This window comes from Triturus cristatus, chromosome 4_2 (assembly GCF_964204655.1).
Source record: "Triturus cristatus chromosome 4_2, aTriCri1.1, whole genome shotgun sequence".
In the NCBI taxonomy this organism is placed as follows: Eukaryota; Metazoa; Chordata; class Amphibia; order Caudata; family Salamandridae; genus Triturus; species Triturus cristatus.
The window spans coordinates 342,019,913-342,042,566 of record NC_140586.1 but is presented as its reverse complement, the minus strand read 5'-3'; the positions used below and the strand labels follow the sequence as shown (position 1 = coordinate 342,042,566).

At 44.6% G+C, this 22,654-nt stretch overlaps 1 protein-coding gene across 1 annotated transcript in view; it reads left to right on the top strand.

The window, feature by feature from the left end:
* The window catches only part of LOC146833841 (uncharacterized), a 750,859-nt gene that overhangs the window by 78,880 nt on the left and 649,325 nt on the right, over positions 1–22,654 (top strand). Inside the window, exons 7-8 of the mRNA XM_085599920.1 lie at positions 13,353–13,419; positions 13,528–13,816. Of these exons, the coding sequence (XP_085456046.1) occupies positions 13,353–13,419; positions 13,528–13,816 (356 nt within the window). The remainder of the gene's footprint in view (positions 1–13,352; positions 13,420–13,527; positions 13,817–22,654) is intronic.

Genomic DNA, 22,654 nt, shown 5'->3' with positions numbered 1-22,654 from the left:
TGCAGAATTGAAGAAGAGAGGAGGAGGATCTGATGTTGAGTAGAAGAATGCTCCCCACATTAATAGTAGCTGGAGGAGAATGCTTGTTCTCCTGATCTGGTTCTCTGTATGCGTGGGATGTGTGCGAGTAGGAGTCATGGGGGGGCGGACGTGTCTGTGTGGTTGGTGGAAGAAATTGTGGCTGTAGGAAACTGCCCTTTTTGGATGGTCACCCCTTCCCGACATTTTGCTCGAATGCTGATTGTTATGATTCTGTTAGTGCACTGAGGCATGCTGCCGAGGCCCCAGTGCCAGTACTCTTTCCCTAACACTGTTATGCCGGTATTGGCAATCCTAATTGACAAGCACTTTACCCCCATATAAGTCTCCGGGATATGGTACCGGTCGTAAACAGGTCTCCAGTGCTCGCAGCACTGTTATGCCACCCTGAGTGACCCAAAGAAACGAATGACTGCAGGTCTGCCATTGCAGGTTGCAGGAGCAGTGCAAACTGCTCAAACTCGACTTTGCCCTCACCACTACTCTAATGTATGCCAGTCACCCCTTTAAAAGGACAGTAGGCACACAGCATCACACATATGCAAGTGCAGGAAATCTGCTGGACCTCTAAACGTCCATTCCCTATTATATATTAGGGACTTATAGGTAGATAGCACCCCTTGACACTATTATCTACTTGGGACTTGTAGGGTCTATGATTGCCAATTGTTAGTGTACCCTGTTACATGTTCCTTTTTACACATAGCACTTGCCCTGGGCCTGATCAGAGTCGGAAAACCAGCATCTAGTGGTAAAAATGGGGATACAAAGTGAGGGAACACTGCATACAGGTTCTGATTTCTCACAAGCGATCTTTCCTTAGCGCAAAATGCACCCTTGCATCCCAGACGGCGTGTAGATGCATTTTGAGGTAAAAAATAGCATTAATTGCAGCAGAACCACAGATAAAGAGCGCAAGCAACCTCTAGGAGCCCTAAATGTGCTCCCACAGTAGGACAGTTTTCCTAAAAAATTACTCTTGATTACGTGAGCAGGCGTAATCGCGTCATTATCGATAATCCCGCATTAAAGATTAACACGGAATTACTGAAATTACTCAGAATACTCCAGCGTTATTAAAATTACACCCTGGCCTAGTTGTAGTTGGAGACCGTGGATGGGTCAGCGGATGGTATCTTGAGCAGGGGCACGATGATGGTGTGTTTACAGGTGTCTGGGAATGTGACTGAGTCAATGGATGCATTGAGGATGGATGTTAGTGCTGTTCGCTTTAGCCAGGGGTTACAGTCTGATGTCCTTACTCAGGCTGGAGTAAACGTCCAACAGCAGATCCAGTGGTAGTACCCCCTTGAAAACTGATGGTCGGCTCAATAAGAATAGAGTAGGCAGACTGAGGGTTTGGTGGACACTTTTGTGACAGAGTAGTACCCTGTTGGCCAATTGCTATATCAGGCCCTAAATCTAGCAAAATGTTGCATGAGGTATTAGAACATTGGAATGTTGGGAGCTCTATTGAAAACAATGGAGCGCTCCGGGCTTATAATGGCTGGTATAAGCCCGGAGCTCCAACATCCAATGTGTCTTTGTTCACAGCTCTGGCTGTGAACAAAGGCTTCAGGGAGCCTGAGGGGATTTCAATCCCCTCGCGCTCCCTGAAGGCTTTGTTTAATTTGTTAGAACATTCTGCCCTCTAGTGGCAGAATGTTCTAATAGCCTTATAGCCCTTCCTATCAGGGCTATACCGGCTATTAAAGTCCCGCTGCTTTGTTAAAGTCCCTCGCCGAACGTGCAGGGAGCCTTTAATAGCCGGTATAGCCCGCTACGGCAGGCTGTAAGGCTATATTAAAGTTTCCACAGGGCTATTATCCTTGGGTTTAGATGTTGGTGCGTAAACATGTATGCAATGCTTACAGCAACAATTTAACAATATTTTTACACATTTTTATCTACACAGTGGGGTAATGGCAAATGTTTCGATGTACATGTTGGAATTTTAAAGAAAAAATAAACTTAGTGCCTCTCTGAGTTTACAAGGGTCACTCACTTTAGAAAAATCATTTAAGATTATATTGAGGCTACAATTTCTACTACTTTCGCCTGCCATGCAAATACTTTTCGAAGTGTAAATAGTGGAGAGTTGCTCTTTTCATGCATGCACAGCTGTTGCTTCTTGGCTTGGGGTGAGATTGTAAGTGTGAGGGTGGTAATTGCTAGAATTTTCCAGTTTTACTCAATTTGGTTAATTTCATTGAGGTTGAGTAAGTCAGAAGAACTGAAGAGGCATGCTTTTTTTTGTTTACTAGTTCCACAGAGATCTCATTTACCCATCAGCACTCTAAGCCAGTTGCAGTTGTAAAGTCTTTTAGCGATCTTAGAAACAAAGGGCCCGATTCACAGAACTAACTTAAGACAAAATCCTAAACTTACTACCATTTTCTTATTCACAGAAGGCACTTACTCATTTTGGTATTCACAGAAGACACTTACTCACTTCTGTATTCACAGAATTTAGGAGTCCTAACTTTAGGACTTCTAAATGCCTTCTGTGAATACTGAAAGTCTTAAAATTTGGATTTTTCTCAGTTTAGGAGTCCTAAAGTTAGGACTCCTAACTTTACTACTACTAAACTGTGAAAAATCCTAATTTTAAGGCTTTCGGTGTTCACAGAAGGCATTTAGGAGTCCTAAAGTTAGGAGTCCTAACTTTACTACTACTAAATTGAGAAAAATCCTAATTTTAAGACTTTCGGTGTTCACAGAAGGCATTTAGGAGTCCTAAAGTTAGAAGTCCTAACTATACTACTACTAAACTGAGAAAAATCCTAATTTTAAGGCTTTCGGTGTTCATAGAAGGCATTTAGGAGTCCTAAAGTTAGGAGTCCTAACTTTACTACTACTTAACTGAGAAAAATCCTAATTTTAAGACTTTCGGTATTCACAGAAGGCATTTAGGAGTCCTAAAGTTAGGAGTCCTAACTATACTACTACTGAACTGAGAAAAATCCTAATTTTAAGACTTTCGGCATTCACAGAAGGAATTTAGGAGTCCTAAAGTTAGGACTTCTAACTTCTGTGAATACCGAAATGAGTAAGTGCCTTCTGTGAATACCAAAATGAGTAAGTGCCTTCTGTGAATAACAAAATGGTAGTAAGTTTAGGATTTTGTCTTAAGTTAGTTCTGTGAATCGGGCCCACTGATCTCGTAAACACAATGCAGTAATTGCATGTTTGAATTTTGAGCTTTGTTGTCAGCAAAATAAACACTAACTCAGTCCCCACAAACTAGTGCAAATCCTTTGATGTAACCCTTTGTGGTACTTTGTGCACAACTGAGCCTTTTTCAGGCCATACTAACGAGAGGATAGAGACTTCCTGCGAACTTGGGCTACAATTGAAAGAATGAGAAAAGGGGTCTCTTTGGAGTTATTTAGGAGCACTTTAAACTGAACTTTTAGGGCTCAGTGTCCATGTCTGATATACATTTACTTATTATCAAAACATTCAATCAATAATTTTCAGCTGACGTATTAGTGTAATGTGTTTTCCGTGCCCACAAAAAATGTCAGGTAAAGTATCATTTAGAAACGAAAGCTAAATTAATATCATGTTCATTAAACAAAGGTGAATGCTACATGCCAACAACATGCTTATTAAGGGAGCGCAATGCAATGAGACAATGTGTGCCATACTGCTTGGGTGAGTGATATGGGTTATGACTGACAAGAAAGCAAGTCAAGTGAGCACATGTACAAGCATTACTATGTACACGTTTCACTTGAAACAACTGTTAATTTCATATTGACTTGAATATTTCTTCTCAGCTTAAATATTATTCACATAACATGTTCAGTCTGAAGCAACAGTCTCCGATGTTTTGATCTTGTCAGCACAATTGTGGACAGGGCGGCTTTAGGGCAGTGCGACTGGTGCGGCCGCACTGGGCGCTGACCTGTGGACGGGGCGCCGACCTCAGGGGGCGCTGTGTTTAGCGATAGCTTATGATGGACACTTCTACCCGGTGGTAGTGAGAGAATACGAAGAAGCGGTGATGGGGTACTGGGGCACCAACAATGGTTGACGCACCGGGCGCCACCAGCACTAAAGCCGGCCCTGATTGTGGAGCGAGTGAAGCGGGGGCTTCGTCAGGACACTTTCGTTTTCGACCCTTTGAATACATTTCAGAGAGAGCCTAATCTGGAGCATAAAGGGAATCAGCTATTTGTATTAATATACCAGGGTCCTGCTTCAGTACATTAGTGGACAGCCATAAAGGGTTGTAGATATGGGTCAGAGAGACACCTGACAGCAGGGCTGGGTCCATGTCATGAATCTACTTGTGTCTTGTAATCAGCTGTCCTTCTCATGGTCGATGTTTTCACATCGCCCTCCCACACCGCTCATCACACTCTCCCCTGCACAACACGTTGCTAATAGATGTTGTATGTCCCTCTATATATAATAGGGGGAAATATGGATGCATTCAATTTGTGGACATCAGCATAGCCGCAGAGAGAGCTGGTGCAAGTACTTTTGCAGTTCGAGACAAAGTGGGAATCTACAACTGCACCCTAATCTCCTGACTAACTATACTGATCTCCACTCCTCAAGAGTGCTTTGCTCTCCCAGGCTGAGTGCAAGACTACCTCCTGCGATAGACACAGTTTTGCAACAGCAGGTGGGTCAGCTCAGCTGACGCCTGGCCCAGCAGCCCAGAAGTGGTGTCTCAAACTGTGAGGTCTTCCCAGAAAGCAATCAATGCAGGAAAAGGAAATTGTCCCCTACGTCTCAAGCTTCATTTGGGGTCGCCTCACAGGCTGTGTTCACCAGCTGCAGCCTCCCCAGTCAAAGACACCCAAGGCCATCAGCTAAGTGGAAGGGCCTGTCATGTGTAACCCTATAACGCACAAGCTGTGTGCTGTGTTAAGGATGGCTTTCTGTTGACTCATGCATTTTGAGGGCTGCAAAATAATGTATACGGTTTTCATACATAGTGTAGATTGCCTTCATTTATTGGCGAGAAATCTTTGAATACCTTTGGAAGAAGCAAGGTTGTATGTTTCTCACTCCATGGCAGGAGGAAAGGGCTGAGGAGGGGAGGATATATGAGTCCCATGGCAGTCGTATCCCTGCCTGTGCAGAGACTTAGTGAGGCTCTCATCTTGCCACGAGCAAGGGTTGTTTTGAGTCAGGCTACGAAGACCTGTGTTCAGACAGAGAGGAAGATGGGGCCTGGTGTATCACTTCTTTTACAGAGAAGGTACTTCTAGGGGGCCAGGTTGATGAGTGAACAGAAAAGGGAGCTTGAGAGTAAAAGAGTGAGGTTGTGGGACGATGAGAGAGAAAACAAGAGATAAGGAGGTGTGGTATCACAATATATATTGCCAAAATATTATATCATAAATATCGTGCCCTAAATGTTGCTTGCAAAAGTATCATCTCTTTGGAGCGTATAGCAGAAAATCCACATTTAATGAGACAATATGTTAGATATTAAAGACACAATAATCTGACAGACAACAGACAAGGAAGGCAGAAGCGGAGAAATGACCCTGGGCCCTCCAAACTTTCAATCATTTCCTACATCACTCTATAATTTCCTCCAGCAAGGGCATTTACATCCTCAAGTGGAGAGAGATATGTAACTAAGTCAGACATATTAGGACACAATGGACTACAAAAAAGAACACAGTGCTTCTGTCTTCCCAATTCTCCGAATGAACTGTTTTTATAAAGAATTATTTGTCATGCAACTGTGTTACATATACAATTTTGTGACTGGCTGTGGTTGTATATCTGATTGCAAGCTAATCATGATATATACTTTTTATAATTTTGTAATATTTCCGATAGACAGTTAGTTAAAAATTGGGACTCTGGTTGGCAGAGGCACGCACCCTGTCCAATTAGGAACCACAATCCTAGTTATGGTAAGTCAGTTACACACCATAAATTAACCTGTGCTCACCCTCTGGTAGCGTTTGCACAGAGCAGGCAGGCTTAACTTGGGAGGCAATGTGTGAAGTATTTGTGCAACACTTAAAACAGTAAAACAGTAAAAACACCACAAAAAATATTTAATAAAATAGAGTTTAATTTAATGAAATAAACAAGACCAAAATGACAAAAATCCAATAATTAGAACCAGAGTTATGAATTTTGAAAGAATATCGTGAAATATAGTACTGGTCGCGCTGGACTGGGTCAAATCTGATAGTTAAGGCTAACTGCAATGGAGCACAGGTTGAGTACATGGATCAACCTTGTCCTTCTGAAAAAGTACCTTGGATGGAGGATTCGTCGATGTTGAAGACCTGATCGGTGGAGCAGGGATGCGAAGCATCTGCGTTCACCCCTTCGAATTTAGGTCATGTGTCGGTTTCAATCCGCGCATTCGGAGAGGCGTCATCGACAAAAACTCTACGATGAAGGTGATGTGTCGAAGTCAAGCTGCACAACCAGCGATTCAATGTCCTCGAGGAACAATGCGTCGGCATCAAAAGAGATGCGTTGGTTCCTATAAGTTCAACTGCGACGATGCGTGGAGTTTGCTGGTTTGGCACAGAAAAACCCACTTCTTAGGGCCAAGGACCAGTCTGGCACCACTTGGCAGGATAGGACTCACAGATGGCTGAGTCCAGTTGCTGTTTCAGGGTTACTGGAAGTCTTTGATGTACCTGAAACTTCAGAACATTAGGCAAGCAGACAAGCCATTGGAGTAAATCTGAGTTTGAGTGGTGTAGGTCCAATCCTTCTCACCCAGGCAGAGAGGGTAGCAGGCAGGTCAGCACAGCAGAAAAGCAGTTGTCCAGTGCAGTATGCCCAGCAGAGTGGCAGTCCTTTAGCCGCACAGAAGTCCTTCTTCCTGACAGAGTATTCACAGGTCAGAAGTGTGCTGAGTTGGTAGCATCAGAAGTCTAGTTTCTATACCCAGTGGTGCCTTTGCTGTAGAGGAGACTTCAAAGAACGGCCTTGAAGTGCACAGAGGTCCTCCCTTCCCTCCCTGGCTCCAGACACCCTCCAGGGGATTAAGCAGACCTTTATGTGTGAGCAGAACACAGCCCATTCAGGGTTAAGTGTCAGCTCCTCCCTCCCATCCTGTCCAGGATGAACTATCAGGATGTGAATGGCGTATCAGTCACACCTAAGCTACCTATGTGTGAGACTGTCTATAGGGAATGCAGAAGGCCCAGCTGTTGCCCAACCCAGATGGTTATAGGAGACAGGCAGCAGGCACACAAAGCTTAAGAGCAGAAAAATGCCAACTTTCCAAAAGTGACATTTTTAAAGTTCTAATAATAAATCCAACTTTACCATTAAAGAGGGTTTATTATGACAAGTATATAGGAACCGCACATAACATTTCTACTTCTTCTTAATCAGGACAGCCCAGAGGGAAATGTGCAAGGTATTTACATTGAAACAGGTAACCCGTTCATGGTTTGTGTCTCTGGAATCAAAATGAAAAATCCTAACCCATGGTGAAATCAGATTTTTAATTACAGTTCTGAAAATGGCATTTTTAGAAAGTTCAATACCTATACTGGGGAATAGGCCCTTAAACAGTTAGCAAGGCTTGGCCACTAAAACTTCAAACAAACATACAATCTGCCAATACTGACTTAGAAACTACAAACTTTCATTTTTGTTCATTATCACTATATTTAATACCAGTGATCACCTTTTAATTTCTTCTTCTTTTTTTCTTTATTCCATTTATAGCAACATACTCAATTATACATAACACATTGAAATACACATAACATATCAATTAAACATCTCATTACTGTTCAGTGCAATAAATTGTCACCCACCCTACACAAAACTAAAAAGAATTACAAAGACAAGTCATTTCAAATCCACATGAAACACAAATCAAACAGTTCTGAATGTAATTGCCCAAGAGGAAATGTTATTTTGCTTCCACTACTACTGTTAAATAAATTCCTCTTTACTGGGCTTTCTCAGCCTTGGGCTCATTAGTGTCCTGCACTTTCGGCTGAGAAAATGTCAATGTATTTATTTCGACCCTTCAAACTTAAAGGTTCTCAACAGGACTCAGAACTGACGTTAGCACATATCTATTCGATATGAGGAGCACCGATTTGATGCACCCCTTGGCAAACCATATGAACTCAAACCAACTCTACTTCTTCTTTAAACTTCAATGAATCCCAATCTAGCTGGCTTCGACAATTGAAGATTATGACCGGAAATCTCCTGTCCATTGAGATGTTTACATTTTGTGTTATGTGTAAATGAGTATTTTGTATAAATGTTATATAGAAAAAAAGAAGAAGATGTAAGTTTGTAGTTTCGAAGTCAGTATTGGCAGATTGTATGTTTAAACTTTTTGAAAGTTGGCATTTTTTTGCTTTACCCAGTTGGTGCCTGCAGCCTGTCTCTGGGGTCACATTACTGGTTGTAGGTGACAGTTGGGCTTTGTGTATTGCTCCTAGACAGCCACACACAATAGGGAACTTAATGGTGACTGGATGGGCCATCCCTGGCAGGATGGGGGAAGAGCTGGGCCCCGCCCCACTTACACTTGAATAGGTTTGTCCTGTTTCCACACAAAGGGCTGCATACCCCCTGTAGTTAGTCTGGACCAGGGCTAGAAAGGCAGGGCACCTGTGCACTTCGCAGGCATGTCTCTAGAAGCTTCTCCCCACTTCAAAGGTGCAATTGGGTTTAAATATTGGACCTCAGATACCACCACCTGAGTAAACTTTTGGACCTTTGGATACTCTGCAAGGAAGAAGGACTGCTGTAATGCTGAAAGGACTACCACTCTGCTGAACTGCTGCCCTAAAAGACTGCTGCCCTGCTGTGCCCTGCTGTGCTGACCTGCTCTCCTATGCTCACTTGCCTGAGTGAAAAGGACTGGACCTGCATCTCTTGAATCCAGAAACCAGAGTGACTCCAAGGGCAAGTTGGCTGGCTCTGCCAGCCTCTGTGGATCTAGCAGAACTGACACAACTCCTCTGCTTCACAGCACAACCCTAAGCAGACCTGACACATCTTTGCTGCTGCGTGGTTTGGACCCGTCGCAAAGACTTGCATTGCCACTGCAGCCCACAGCACCTTCAGAACTCCTGTTGTGCAATGCACTCTGGGTGCACTGCTTGTTTCATTTTTCGATGGCAGCCTCAACTATGAGACCGGACTCTGCATCGAAGGCTCACAACTTCTCAGAACAGATGTATCGCCCGACTGTGGACCGCATCATCAATGCCGGACTTCATATTCCAAGCCCTGTCAACAGGATCCTCGATGACGATGCAGGCTCTTGCATCGCAGCCTCATCGCATTTCAGAAACAATGCATCGCTTCAGCTGCATGACACATCTTCAACACGGATCCATGCTAGAATCCGCAAAAGTGAATTTAAAGTAAACAGTTCAACAGGCCTAACCGCTTCCTGTAGCTGGCCTGTGCTATGTCAATGTCTGCCTAGACTTGTGTGACTTTATACCAATCTGGCGCTACTAGAAATCCACAGTTGGGGATATTTTTTATTAAAAACCTTTAAAATTGCATATCTGCTGTCCTACTGTTTGGCGTTTTGTCATTTTGGTCTTAATTTATCTATTTAAAAAAGTTCTATGTTTTGTTTTGGTGTGGAATCATTTTTACGTGGTGTAGGAAAGTGCCCTTTTTGGTATGGACACCCCCACACGTTTTTTCACCAGTGCTGATGGTTATGACTCTGTAACTGCATTAGGGCCTGCTAACCAGGCAAGTGCCATTGTCCTCTCCCGAAAACTGATGTATGTGAATTGGTAACCCCAATTAGCAAGGACTTTAACCCCATTATAAGTCCCTGATAAGTAGTACCAGTGGTACCCAAGGCATGGGATTTAAAAGGAGTCATCAGGTCCTAGAGCACTGATTGGGCCACTCTGAGTGACCCAAGGAAGCAGATGACAGCAGGCCTGCCCTTGCAGACTGCAGGAACAGTGCAAACTGCTCCAACTTGACTTTGCCCTCACCATGTATTGCAAGGCCATAGCACTATTTTTAATATATTTCAGTCACCCCTAAGGTAGGACTCTTTAGCCCCTGAGGCAGGGTGATTATATTAAGGGAGTGGGAATATAAATGCAAGCTTATATGTCCTTGTAGTAGTCTCTTTCCATTAAGTGTTCAGGGGGCCATTGGGTAACATGCACTAGAACCTGGGCACCCCGCGGTTCCCAGTTCCATTATCGTCCCACTGAACTTGTTTGTTATCATTAAACTCATCCTTATTCAAAAATTGGATTTAATGTGGCATGCACCCAGGTGACTACCTTAGAGGTTGCCCACCTCGTTGCCCCAACATTTCCTGTGCCCTGGCTGACAGCCACGACAGGAATCTGACCCCCCGCCAAAGAGTGTGAACACTCTCAGGAGTCAGAAACAAAGGCCTGGATGGGAAGGAGGTGACTCCACTCTCCTTGACAGGATGGCTAGTGAAGTGGCACATCAAGGCGGTGAGCTTCAAAACTTACATCGCATCCAGGCAGCCTCCCAAAGAAGGAAACAGCCATCCTCCAGACACATTTGCATCCAGGCAGGTGAGAAAAGTATGACGTCAGGATGTGTACACCCCCAGAAGGCTAGCCAAACCCCTAGGATGGGCTACCTGGTCTGTCAAACCAAGGAGAGTTTCTGCCATTTTTAAAAGTTGTAGAATAGAGGATTCTGGGTAGAGAAGGCCACACACATTTCCCCGGATGTGGTCACCTCAGGGACAGATTTACTGCTGGGACTAGTTCCCATTTCCTATTTGAACCTGCATCCCTAAAGGATTTAAGGGGCACCCATGGCACCAGAAACTGACCAGAGAACTGATTCAACTTGCAGTGAAGGACAAAGAAGAGACCCACGTCTGTGAATTCAGGACCTGCACAAAGTGAAGGAGCAATACTGTGCACCTGTGGCAACCACCCTGCAACTGCATGACTGCGACTTGTCCCGGACTAGAGAACGGATGCAGAAGCATGAGAAACTTCTCTGAGAGCCAAAGGCAACTCCAGAATTTCCTTTGACTAGTGGCACTAGTCCCTGCAGCCTGCTGACACTGAACGCTTCTGGAACCAAATAATCACGGGCCATTGGGCACACCGTGGGATCGCCCAAAATTAAAATGGTCCATTGCATTGTGGGAAACTTAATTCTGATCTCCAGCAAGTTTCAGGTGGCTATCGCTTTCCCCTGGATTCTCGGACATCAAAGTACCTTCAAGCTGAGCTTGCTACTGCCAAGGTTTGTTGGTTGACAGTCCAGTTACCACTATTTTGTTTGACGCTGCATATCAAGGAAAATTTGTAGCATCTTCAACTCATCACCTCAGTGGCCCGTAGTCGGGTTTTTGCATCCATTTGCTCACCAGCACTGTCTAAGCGGTAAAACCAGCACCCACGCCAAACCCGCTTCATCACCAGGGTCAGCCAGCACCAATCTGCACCTTGGCCCTATGAACCATGTACAATTTGACTTACTGGCGTGGCCTGTTCCTGTGACCCACAACAGCTTATCCCCTGCAGTTTTTCCTACTGGACTTGTCCTGCAAGTGACTGATTGTCACTAGTACTTTTCTTTATTGACTTTCAAGTTTTGTTATAGTGAATTGCATTGGTTTATTTTTTCTTCTAAAATCCATAACTCTGGTTATGGTTATCCAATTGTGTTCATTCTGGTGTCTAAATTTATATACAAATCTGCTTTATTTTATAAATTAGTGTAGGATTTCTTTTGAGTCGTGTCAATTACTTGTTATCCATGTTGGTACTCTGAAAAGCTTAACACGTGTTCCTTTAGAAAAGCATGACTGCTCTGTGCCATACTACCAGGACTGAGCTAGGGATTTATTAGCATTAATCCAAAGGATCCAGTTTTGGGGCTTGTGAGAGTATTACATAGTGATGCTTAACCAGCCTCACTACATAATACTCCACTTTCCTGTATGTTGTGTTTTTCATCTTATAAGTGTTGTACAAATACTTTACATATTGCCTCTAAGATAAGCCTGACTGCTCTGTGCCACTCTGCTACAGGCTTGACCACAGATTAATTTAGGGTTGGCTTGTGCCTCACCCTGAGAAGGATTGTGGTTACTACTAGAGGTCACACCTCAATCAACCTGTTGCTCGAATATGAATTTACCTTGAACAAACAAAAGTCAAGAAACGTTTAGCAAAACAGGAACAGTTGGTTTAATTAAACAGTTCGGCTGGGAGCACAGCCCATAGAAACAGGTCTAAGGACTGTCTCGAAGTACAATCAATCTGAGCGAGTTTTTATACAGTTTTGGGTATGATACAAGTGCACATGGCAATACTTGTTTGTTAAACAATGTGGACCATGTCTTTGGAGTCATAAATAATAGATAACAGCTGCAGGTGGGCCTCGACCTTGCGCGAACACAATGTGTGCCAGTTCATAGTATGTCCAGATGTCCGGCATGAGTGGCGTGTGATCACTGCTTATAGTGTGTGTGTGCTGTGTCCTGATTGGCTGTGTGCTCCTAACTTCATGTGGTATCTGACTGTATGGTGTTTTTTTGATGTGACCACCCCTCTGGCCATGTGTGCTTTTCTGGGGCCAATTTCCCTGAACCATTGTGGTGTTGTTGCAGTCTTTGGGGGATGAACCTGAGTTTCTTGTTTGCACGTTTGTCTGCCACCCTACCTGTGACCTGCCAATTCGTTATCGTGGACCTAGGTTGCAGAGCCTGCCTGATCACGTATTACTGAGGGATTGCTGGGGAGTTCAAAACGGGTGAATTTGATAATAGTGATGCAATTTCATTCATTTATGTGAGTGTATCATTAGAAGCATTGGCATCAATTTTATCCATATCAACAAACTAACGAAACAATTTCCTACAAGGACGCAGTAAAGAGAACTGCTTCTTTTCTCTACAGTGGGTGGCCACTTTAAACTAAAAGACACACAATTCCACATCAGGAATTCTTTTGGTGCCTAAGGACACCTCATTCCAATTTAAAGATCCCCACTGAGCCCAAAGGGAAAGAGAGCATTTTTCAAGATGAGCCTCATGTGAATGTCAAAATCTCCTCACTATGTGCACCACTAACATGAGCGTCAAAATCTCCTCAAATTATGGGCCATTCACATGAGCGTCAACATATCCATAAAGTGTGGATCACTCACATCAGTGTCAAAATATCCTCAAAGTGTGGTGCACTCATATGAGAGTAAAAATATCATCAAAGATTGGATCACTCACACTAGAGTCAAAAGATCCTCAACGTTTGGATTGTGTTCATTGGTTAAATGGTAGGACAGACAAGATTTGAGCTGTTCTTAGAAAAACTGAGTGCATACTTTCTGTTTTCCCATTGTAGAGTTATCTGCCCTGAAGGATGCCAGGAACAGGAATGGAAAGTTTGGGGAACTGATATCTACACAGAAGTAAGATCCTTTTCCAGACAATACTTCATCATTCAAACTGAGACAGAAAGAAGACAACATCCACATGGCAAGTGGCTATTTCACCAACTTTGTCTCCTCTCCTCTTAGATGTCTTCTATCTGCCGGGCCGCCATCCATGCAGGAAAACTCACCAATGCAGGGGGCCAGGTGAGAGTAGAGAAGAAAGCGGGTGAGAAAATCTATAAGAAGTCTTCCAAGAATGGCATCACTACTCTTGGATTCGGGGCATGGTCTGTGTCCTTTGTGCTCACTTCATCTTCTGAGATTGAGCTGTCTGCAAACCTCCCTGAAAGTCACATTCACAGCCTTCAACTGACCAGAATTTATCTCCCTGAAAATGAGATACCACAATTCCAAGAGACCTCTTTTGTTACAGGTAACGTTTCTCATATTCATTTAAAACCGATTATAACTGAGAAATCACAGCAGAATGGAATATTTGATTTTCTGTGTAAATAGCCACTCATTTAATTTCACTACACTTCTACAAGTTTGGTGCACTCTCATGTCATAGCAACATAATTGTAGGGCCTACCTCAGTGCACTGTTTTTTAATGGCGTATGCTTCCACCATACATCACATGGAACATGGTAAGCCAGTTAATATACTCTTGTTTCTGAACCTGTAGGACCTACTTCCATCTTGATTTAGGCTTATGGCTCACCTCATCAGGCTTCAAGTTGCTGTTCTCTGCATATTGTGTTGTGGTGGCCAGCAGCTTTGTAGATGAGCTCTGACTCTTGTCTGAGATCAGGCCCACCACACTGATTTCATCTTCCTTAGCTAAGAGAGTGTCAGAACTTAGCCTTTTTAAGCATCATGTTTCAGGATTGTGCCAACAAATGTTCCTGACATACAGGTACATCCTGAATCAATGCCCACCCATAAAGCACTGTACCATAAACACCCTGTTAGACCTAGCAGCTTTTGATGTGGTTTTCCCTGTCTTTTTGCTTCTGACCTCTTGTTTTTGACTGTGTGTGGAACTTCGCTTTTGCTGGTGGTAGAACTCTGGGCACTTTACCACTGCGGACAAGTGCAAAAGCGCATGTGCTCTGTATCTAAAAGGTAATAACACTTGGTTTCTCCATGATTGGCACATTTAATTTACTAATAAGTCTCTAGTATAGTGCACTACAGGTACCTGGGGCCTATAAATCAAATAATATTAGTGGGCCTGCAGCACTGATTGTGCCACCCAAATGAGTAGTCCTTCAAAACTCTCTCAGGCCTGCTACTGCAGAGCCTGTATGTGCAGTTTTACACTGCCATGTCTACCTGGCAAATTCACCTACTTGCAAGGCACAAATTGGACATTTTACTACATGTAGGGCACCCCTAAGGTAGGCCATAGGTAGCCCCAGGGACAGGGTGCAGTTTATTTTAGGGAATCAATCTGTTTATTGAAGGATTAAATATTTGTGGAACACAGCTTTCTGCCTACATCCGGTGGCCGGCAGAGCGAGCAGTAGGAACAAATACCCAGCGTTTAATCCACAACCCGGAGGCCGGCCGCGCACATCCAGAGCTAACAGGCTCATATAAGCATCCTCCAAGTTTTGACGAGTAAAACAAGAACATTTACAGTAAAGTATAACAATCAGGAACTAAGGAGAAGACAAACCCTTCCCAACATCCCCCCCACCTCCCCACCCTCCGCACCAGTTAATGCCCCTATAGGTGAGTTAAGCATCAACAGCAAACTTGGGATGAGCCCCCATTCACTCCACTGGGGGAGCGTCTGCGGATGGTTTCTCCAGTGGTAGTAGGCGTAGGACCTGCAGATATCTGGGGCACGTAACTTCCCTCATGTCTCGTGAAAATAGACTCACAAAGGGACCCCACAGAGTAGCGAAGTCTCTCCCTCTCCCCTCTCCCCTCTGCTCCCAGAGACAAACGCACCATAAATGGTGCAACCAGGACAGTAGCTCTGGTACGGCCACTGTGCCCCATTGTGCTAGGATAACCTGCCTGGCTGCCAGCAGCGCTAGTGCTATTTGTCTACCCCTAAGGGATGTCAGGGGGAAGGCCTTAGAATGTGAAAGGCCAAGGAGAGTGTACTCTGGGGGGGGGGGCAGTGATATGTCAAACGCTGCATCTATGTTATCTAAAACCTCACCCCAGTATCGTAATTTCGGGCAATGCCAGAGTAAAAGCGCGAGAGTACCGGTCATTCCGCACCCCCGCCAGCATTGGTCTGTCTTGCTCTTGTCCCAGCTATGTATTCGGGCAGGTGTATAGTACCAATAAGAGAAAATCTTGAAGGAGGATTTATCCCCCGCCACACTGTGTGTGGTGTGGTGTGTGCAATATAGGATACGTTCCCATTCCTTGGAAGAGAGTGGTCTACCCAATTCTGTTTCCCATCGAACCTGTGCTTTGCGCGATGTCCACTCGGCCCAGTTAGAAGCATGTTGTACAGCTCGGATATGAGGCGATGGTCGTCTTCCTTGCGCAGCAGCCATTTCTCAAATGACGTAAGCAATCACGACATTTGAGCATAGTTGGCAGGCCCCGTGACCCAGTGTGTTAGTTGACGATAGGAGTAGGCATCAGTGATGAGCAAATCATTACCCTGTCGCAGCTGCGGGAATGGGATCAACCCCTCTGCATCAAAGAGGGACCCTATGCACTTGCAGCCCTGCTCTCGCCAGCGCTGGAATATCTTTGAGTCCTGACCCGGGGGGAAGTCTAGGTTATCCACAATGGGGGTCATCGGCGAGGGGAAAGAGGTCCAGCCCCTTTGGATCGCCACCATGTCCCAAACCTTAAGTGTTGGCACCGTGACCGGCGAGGCATACAGGCCCCAAGCCCGGTGCTGACGGGGTAGCCATAGTTCTCTCCAGATGTTTTTGCCTGCCACAGACTGGTCCATGAAGTTCCAGTGCTTCTCTGATAGCGGCCTGTTCCATTCAACTAAGTATCGAAGGCATGTGGCTTGATAGTATCCACCAATTAAAGGCAAGCCCAATCCACCTTGTGTTTTCGGACGCGTCATCTGTGCAAGGGAGAGGTGCAGCCTCTTCCCCCCACACAAACTTATTAATGAGGGCTTGCAATTGTTTGAGTGCTCGGGGCGGGGGCGCCATGGGTATCATTTGAAATATATAAAGAATGCGTGGGAGAATCAACATTTTCACCACCGCTATGAGTCCGAACCACGCGAGGCGCAGCCTTGACCAGGCATCTAGGGCCTTGGTCGTCTGTTCTAGCATTGTCGAGTAATTGAGCTTCACTGTACAGGCAAGGGTCGGGGCCAGCTGTAGACCCAAGTACTGTATATCGCTCTGCGTCCAACGAAACGGGAATTGTTGTTCCATAGCAGTCACTTCCTCAGGAGGGATGGCTACATTCAGGATAATAGATTTGTGCAGGTTCACTTTAAACCCCGACACTTCGCCAAAAGCCGAGAACTCTTCCCTCAGCGCCGGTAGGGAAGTCTGCGGAAGCATGAGGGATAAGATCACATTGTTGGCATGTAGACTTATTTTGTGGATATCCGCCCCAAACTTCATATCTACAATGCGTTGGTCTGCCCGGATGCACTGGGCAAAAGGCTCCATGTAGATCGCAAACAGGAGTGGTGACAAGGGACACCCCTGTCGGGTCCCCCTAGAGATCGGGAAAAGTGAGGATCTACAGCCATTCGCGCGCACAAAAGCTGATGCGGCCCAATTGATACACCGGATCCACGTATGCAGTTTATTTTAAAGGTAGGACATGTGCTTTTAAGTTTTACATGTCCTGGATGTGAAAACTGTTAAATTAGTTTTTCATTACAGCAAGGCCTATCTCTCCCATAGGTTAGCATTGATGCTGCCTTGTAACATTTCATAATTGTATCTTCCAATTAGGAGCAGAGGGAACATTGAAGTTTGGTGTCTCTGGACTCACTATTTATAAACATATCTTTTAGTGGAGTTGGTTTTTAAATTTCAGGTCTGTAAATGACACTTATTAGAAAGTTGGCATTTTCGTACTTTAACCATTCTGTGACTCTTCCAGTCCCTAGAATTCATGTCTGGGTTGGATGACAGCTGTGCTTTGTGAATTCACTCTAGACAGTCACACTCATAGGGAGCTGGGGTGTGCCCCGCATTTCCTGATGGCCCATCACCACGCTGATGGGTTTTCCTGAGCTAGAGTGGTGAGAAGAGTGGACACTTGCACCTGAATAGGGCTGTGACTGTCCCCGCACAAAGAGCTGCATAAACCTCTGTAGTGTGTCTGGAGCTAGGGCCAGGAAGGACAGGGTCTTGTGCACTACAAAGACCTTTTTTTGAAGTCTCCCTACTTCAAAGGCTAAAATGGGTATAAGTAATGGACCTTTGACACCATAAACTCAGAACACTTCTGGACTGAGAACTTTCTGCCAGGAAGAAGAGCTGCCTGCTACTTTTGTCCTGGGAGTGAGAGGACTGGACTTTGCTCTCTGAATCCTGCTTTCTAAAGCTCCTCCAATGGCTTAAGTTGAGCTTGCCTCCTGTTGGAATTCTCCGGGCTATCAAAGACTCTCCTGCACTACGTGGGTTCCTCTGCTGAGAACCCTACTCTGTCAAGTGGTGCCAAATCCAGTTCCTGGGCCCCTGGAAGTTAGTTTCTGTGCTAAACAGAAGAAAATCAGCACATCGACTTCGAGCGCCATTCCAGAACCAGACCGCTACCTGCACCGAAGCTATGGTGTCCGCTCAATGCAACGACCGTGACTTACAATGCAAGCCTGACATTGCCGCAGCACCTCCAAAGATATGCCATGGTGTGAGCCTCAAGTATCGCGCCACCGAAGTCCATGATGCCAGACTCCAACTTTATGGCAATACCTGTGGCCCCGTGATAGGACATCGATGCCACGAAGTCAACGCCTCATGGGCGGACCCTCAAGGCTTCATCAAGACCACACCATTTCGGAACCAATGCCTCACCGCAATCGCTGCATTACCTCCCCTGCACCCCTCATCATCCCCGGTTATCCCCGGGCATCACCGGCTCAATGACTCTGCACCGCCTCCAGAAACTGACACCTCACTTGCTTCAGCGACGTCTCACCTCCATTGTGAAATGCACAGTCCCGAGTGCCAACACACCAGCGACCTTCATAGCATTAAGAAACCAACACTGCAACTGCCTCGGCGACTTCTTACCTTCCCGGCGCCTTGCTACGTCTTTGAGTCTCAAAATCTCCAAGGTACCGTACTGCGGACTGCAGGACTCCGTAGCTGACCTACGCACCATTGCGGTCGGCTTGAACTTGTTTTATCCGACTCCGTCATGCAAATCGAGATAGCCCTGACCAGAGCTATTATTTTTTCAAGCGCTATAACTGCATTTAATCTTTAAAAATTCATATCTTGACTTGTGTATGCTGGATTTTTGTCCATTTGATCTTAGTTTAGCCTTACTGCTCTGAGCAAAGCTACCAGAGGGTGAGCACAGGTAAACTTAGTGTGTACTACACTTACTCTGACAAGAGTGTGGGTCCCTACTTACACAGGGTACAAACTACTGCAAACTAGAGACCCCATTTGTAATACACCTGTTGTAATGTTTTACATAATAATGGTCTAACAAGTATGACTTTAGGTGTTGCGTGCTTTCATACAGAATAATCAGGTCTGCTTCAGCTTCCTTGTGCAGACCCAGAAATGGTCCATGCACTTTATTTGCCAAAATTGCTTTGCCTACATGGATTAGATTAATTCAGAAAATCTTGGAGTTAGTTGCACCTTGTCAGTTACAGTAAGACCTAGTCAATAAAGGTCTTGAAGCCAATAGCATGCTGAAAGAAAGTGGGTTATTAAATGGGGAGAATGTGTGTCCTTCACAAATGATAATGCCAAAATCGTTCCTTTCCATGGAACACTTGACTCTTTGGTGATAAGAAAGCAAAACTGTGCAATGCTTTGTTAAGGGAGGTACTGTCGGCTAGTGAAGCAGTCCTCAGGCATGCAACAAATCCTACTTAATAAATAACCGTCCAGTTAGGGCCTTTTCTTATAAGAAAGAAAAGTATTCTATTGCACATACACTACTCAATACTATCCATATTTCTTTTTGCAAGTATGTACATGATGGCTTGTGGAAATGCCTACGGTGATATCCTTTACGAGACCTCTCAACCAATAGGGGCACACACTAATGAACAATTTCACAGAAGAGGTAAGCCTTTTAAAGCTACCCTGTTCCCTTTGCACTAAAGGGATTTCCAACAATTTGCATACCAGCAAACCCTGAACCCTAAAACATTACAATACCTCTCACATACGCTGGACACAATTTAATGGAGTGCAGACATTAAAGTCCTGCCTAGCTGCTTTGTCAGGTTATTGACAGTTCAAGATGGGACCTTTTTTAAAAAAAAAAAAATTCAATCTAATATATAATGAATGTTCACCCAGAATGGACCTAAAAACAAGCTCCAATGCCACAAATGTCTAATTTTAAAGCCCTGATTCTGAGTTGGTCGGAGCTTTCTGACCCAAACTCCAAACCATGTTTGTTCAGCAGTCTAAATTCTGAATTGGGTGGTATTTAAATTTTCCGGTAATTACTGAGTGTGAAAATACCTCACCCTTCATTAAATTTCTGCTGATCAAACCTGCTGAGATTTAACAGAAGAAAGCAATACAGTATATACAGTGATATGTGGATTTTGGTGGAGTAAGCACCAACATCCATATGTGTATCCCCATATCCTCAGAGCAGGTCCTATTTATCACAACGGATAAATTCCGAATCAAAAATGGCCCATACTCTTCTAACCAACTCAAAATCAGGGTCTAAGAGTAACTGCTTCAGAAGTGCTCGAAATCCCCCAAAAATAAATCCTCATCGAGGGTAAACAATTCCACTCCTTGGGAGAGACAGAGCAGACTGAATTTCAAAGGGAGTCTGCTGCACTCTTGCTGCCTATGCCCTTTCCAAGAGCACCACAGGGAGAAATAAGCACATTTTGGGGCCTTTTGGTGCAAGCTTCTGGCAATTGTTTTCTTTTCCCACAGAGAGCACTGTAGCTTTTTCTTTTCAAAAGTGCTGTCAAATGTGTTTATTTAATGTTATTGTCTGGATACCTCTACCCATCTTGTGGGGCTCCCATGACCCAGCCACCAAAGGGACAGCATGTGATCCATAACCTGCACGCCTAGTTGGCGGTCTGCTCGACCAACACTGTTCTGATGCCTAAGTGGGATATGGTAATATTTACCCTCCCATTCGTGGCTGTAGGTGGGTTCCACTCAAGCACCACTACTCCTGCTTCCCCCAGATTAAAGCATGGACAGCAGGAGGTAGCACTCCATTATTTTCCCAGGCTCTGGTCCTCTACAGGAGCTGGGTCAGCAGTAGCCCTGGTGATTTGGGAATTCCCTCTGTTGGGGAGACTGTAAATGAGTAAGGGGAGCTTTTCTTTGTGTTGACCCCCAAAGAACAGGTTACTTTGGGTTAATCAGTAAAGCGGGGGGGGGGGGGTAGTGGGTGCCATGGACATCCGCGGTTCCCACTAAGGAGACACCAATGTGGCACACTCCATCCAACAGGATTGTTAGCTCCAGTCCTCCTGTCATCTAAACATTTACAAACTTTTACAGCTTGATTTTGCACTGCTCTCCCCCTGATGCGATAGAGTTTAGGGTCAGCGCTTTTGCCCCACTCCCTCTGTCTGGGATCCTGACTTTCTCTTTCACCTAGGGTCTACCACTGCCTTTGTGACAGCAGTCGGTAGGGGGTCACCCCCATTGGGAGGGGTACCTTCCTACAACACCAATTCATAGAAGGTGTTTAAGTTGGTTTGGAATGTTCCAGAAGGTGACCACTCTACCAGATCCACAGATGGCACATCTTCACTTTATCCTTGCCCCAATCCTCTTGCATGTTATTTTTAGTCTTTCCAATATGGCTACTTCAAGCAGTCACTATAAAGAGCTCCTGGAGAGCCTAAAGCCACACCCCTAAGTGACACAGCTGCCTGGTACCTTCCTTCCAAACTTTCAAAGGATAATCTCTCCTGTGATTAGAATCCAAACAACTGGCTGTCTCCCTGTGTTTCCCTTGAGTTGAGACTTCCTTGGACAAGGCAGTGTGAAAATGTCATTAGCACATCCAGACTCTGTCTCCACCGCGTATCTCTCCCAGGAACAAGCTTAATAACTGCTACACTACCATTGTGTGTGGGGAATAATGTGATCCTCTGATTGGCATGCAGAGTAATTGATTTGGCCCAGCAGGGTGATTGACTCAGAGAATAATGAAACACCTAAAGTTCCTGAATGAGTGCTGATAGGAGGAAAGTGATAATATACCTGCTCTCAGGATCCTTGTTTAACATGGAATTTGTGTGTCAAGCTAGGCTCTAGGCCCAAAAAATAGAAAACTGTACTTCACCTATAATTAATCAGTGAAGCTTAACATACTTCTGTAAAGAACTACAGGTATACATTATGAATTTCCAATACACCACGAGGCCTGCAAAGGTAATCATCTTTCTATGAAAGGTCCCATCTGTGACACACTATTAATTACTACTATCCTAGAATTAGCTTGCACATTCTGGGCACAGTTAAACAGTAGAACTACACAGGCAGGGTGCATGTGCATATGCATGTGTTCACATGCAGTCCACCTAGAGCTTCTTATCATAGCTGCACAGCAGAGTCCTTCTTTTAAAAGGGGAGCACTGGCATCTGGTACTCACAATCCATTTCAACAGAGTTTACCGTGAGTGCCAATCAGTTAGTGAGACACAGAGCAGAGATCCAAAACATAGGTAGTCAAAAAGCAAAAAAAAAAAACTAGGGTCCTAACTGGGTTCATTTTTACCATCTCAAATACATGCACCTATTAAATTCTTAGGAGGCTTTCTCCTGTGACTAGGTAGAGCAGGAATAGGCCATGATCAGACAAAAATAACAAGAGTATTAGCATAATGTTTTCTAGCTATTGTAAGACAAAATAGAAAATCATAATTCAGCCAGCAGTAGCAAATTGACTGAACAATAAAGTAGCAGTAAGATATGTTAACTGTCCAGTTCTAATGTCTTTTAGTTGTTGCAATCAACTCCTAGGGAAAAAGGAAGTGGAGAGCTGGGAACCAAGACAAGCCAGGATGTTAAAAGCTACTTGGAATAGCACAGTCACAGAAAGGATAGAAGAAAATGAGTGGGGAGCAGGAAAGAATTAATGTACATTTGTAATAGAAAGAAATGAGGGAAAGATGAAAAA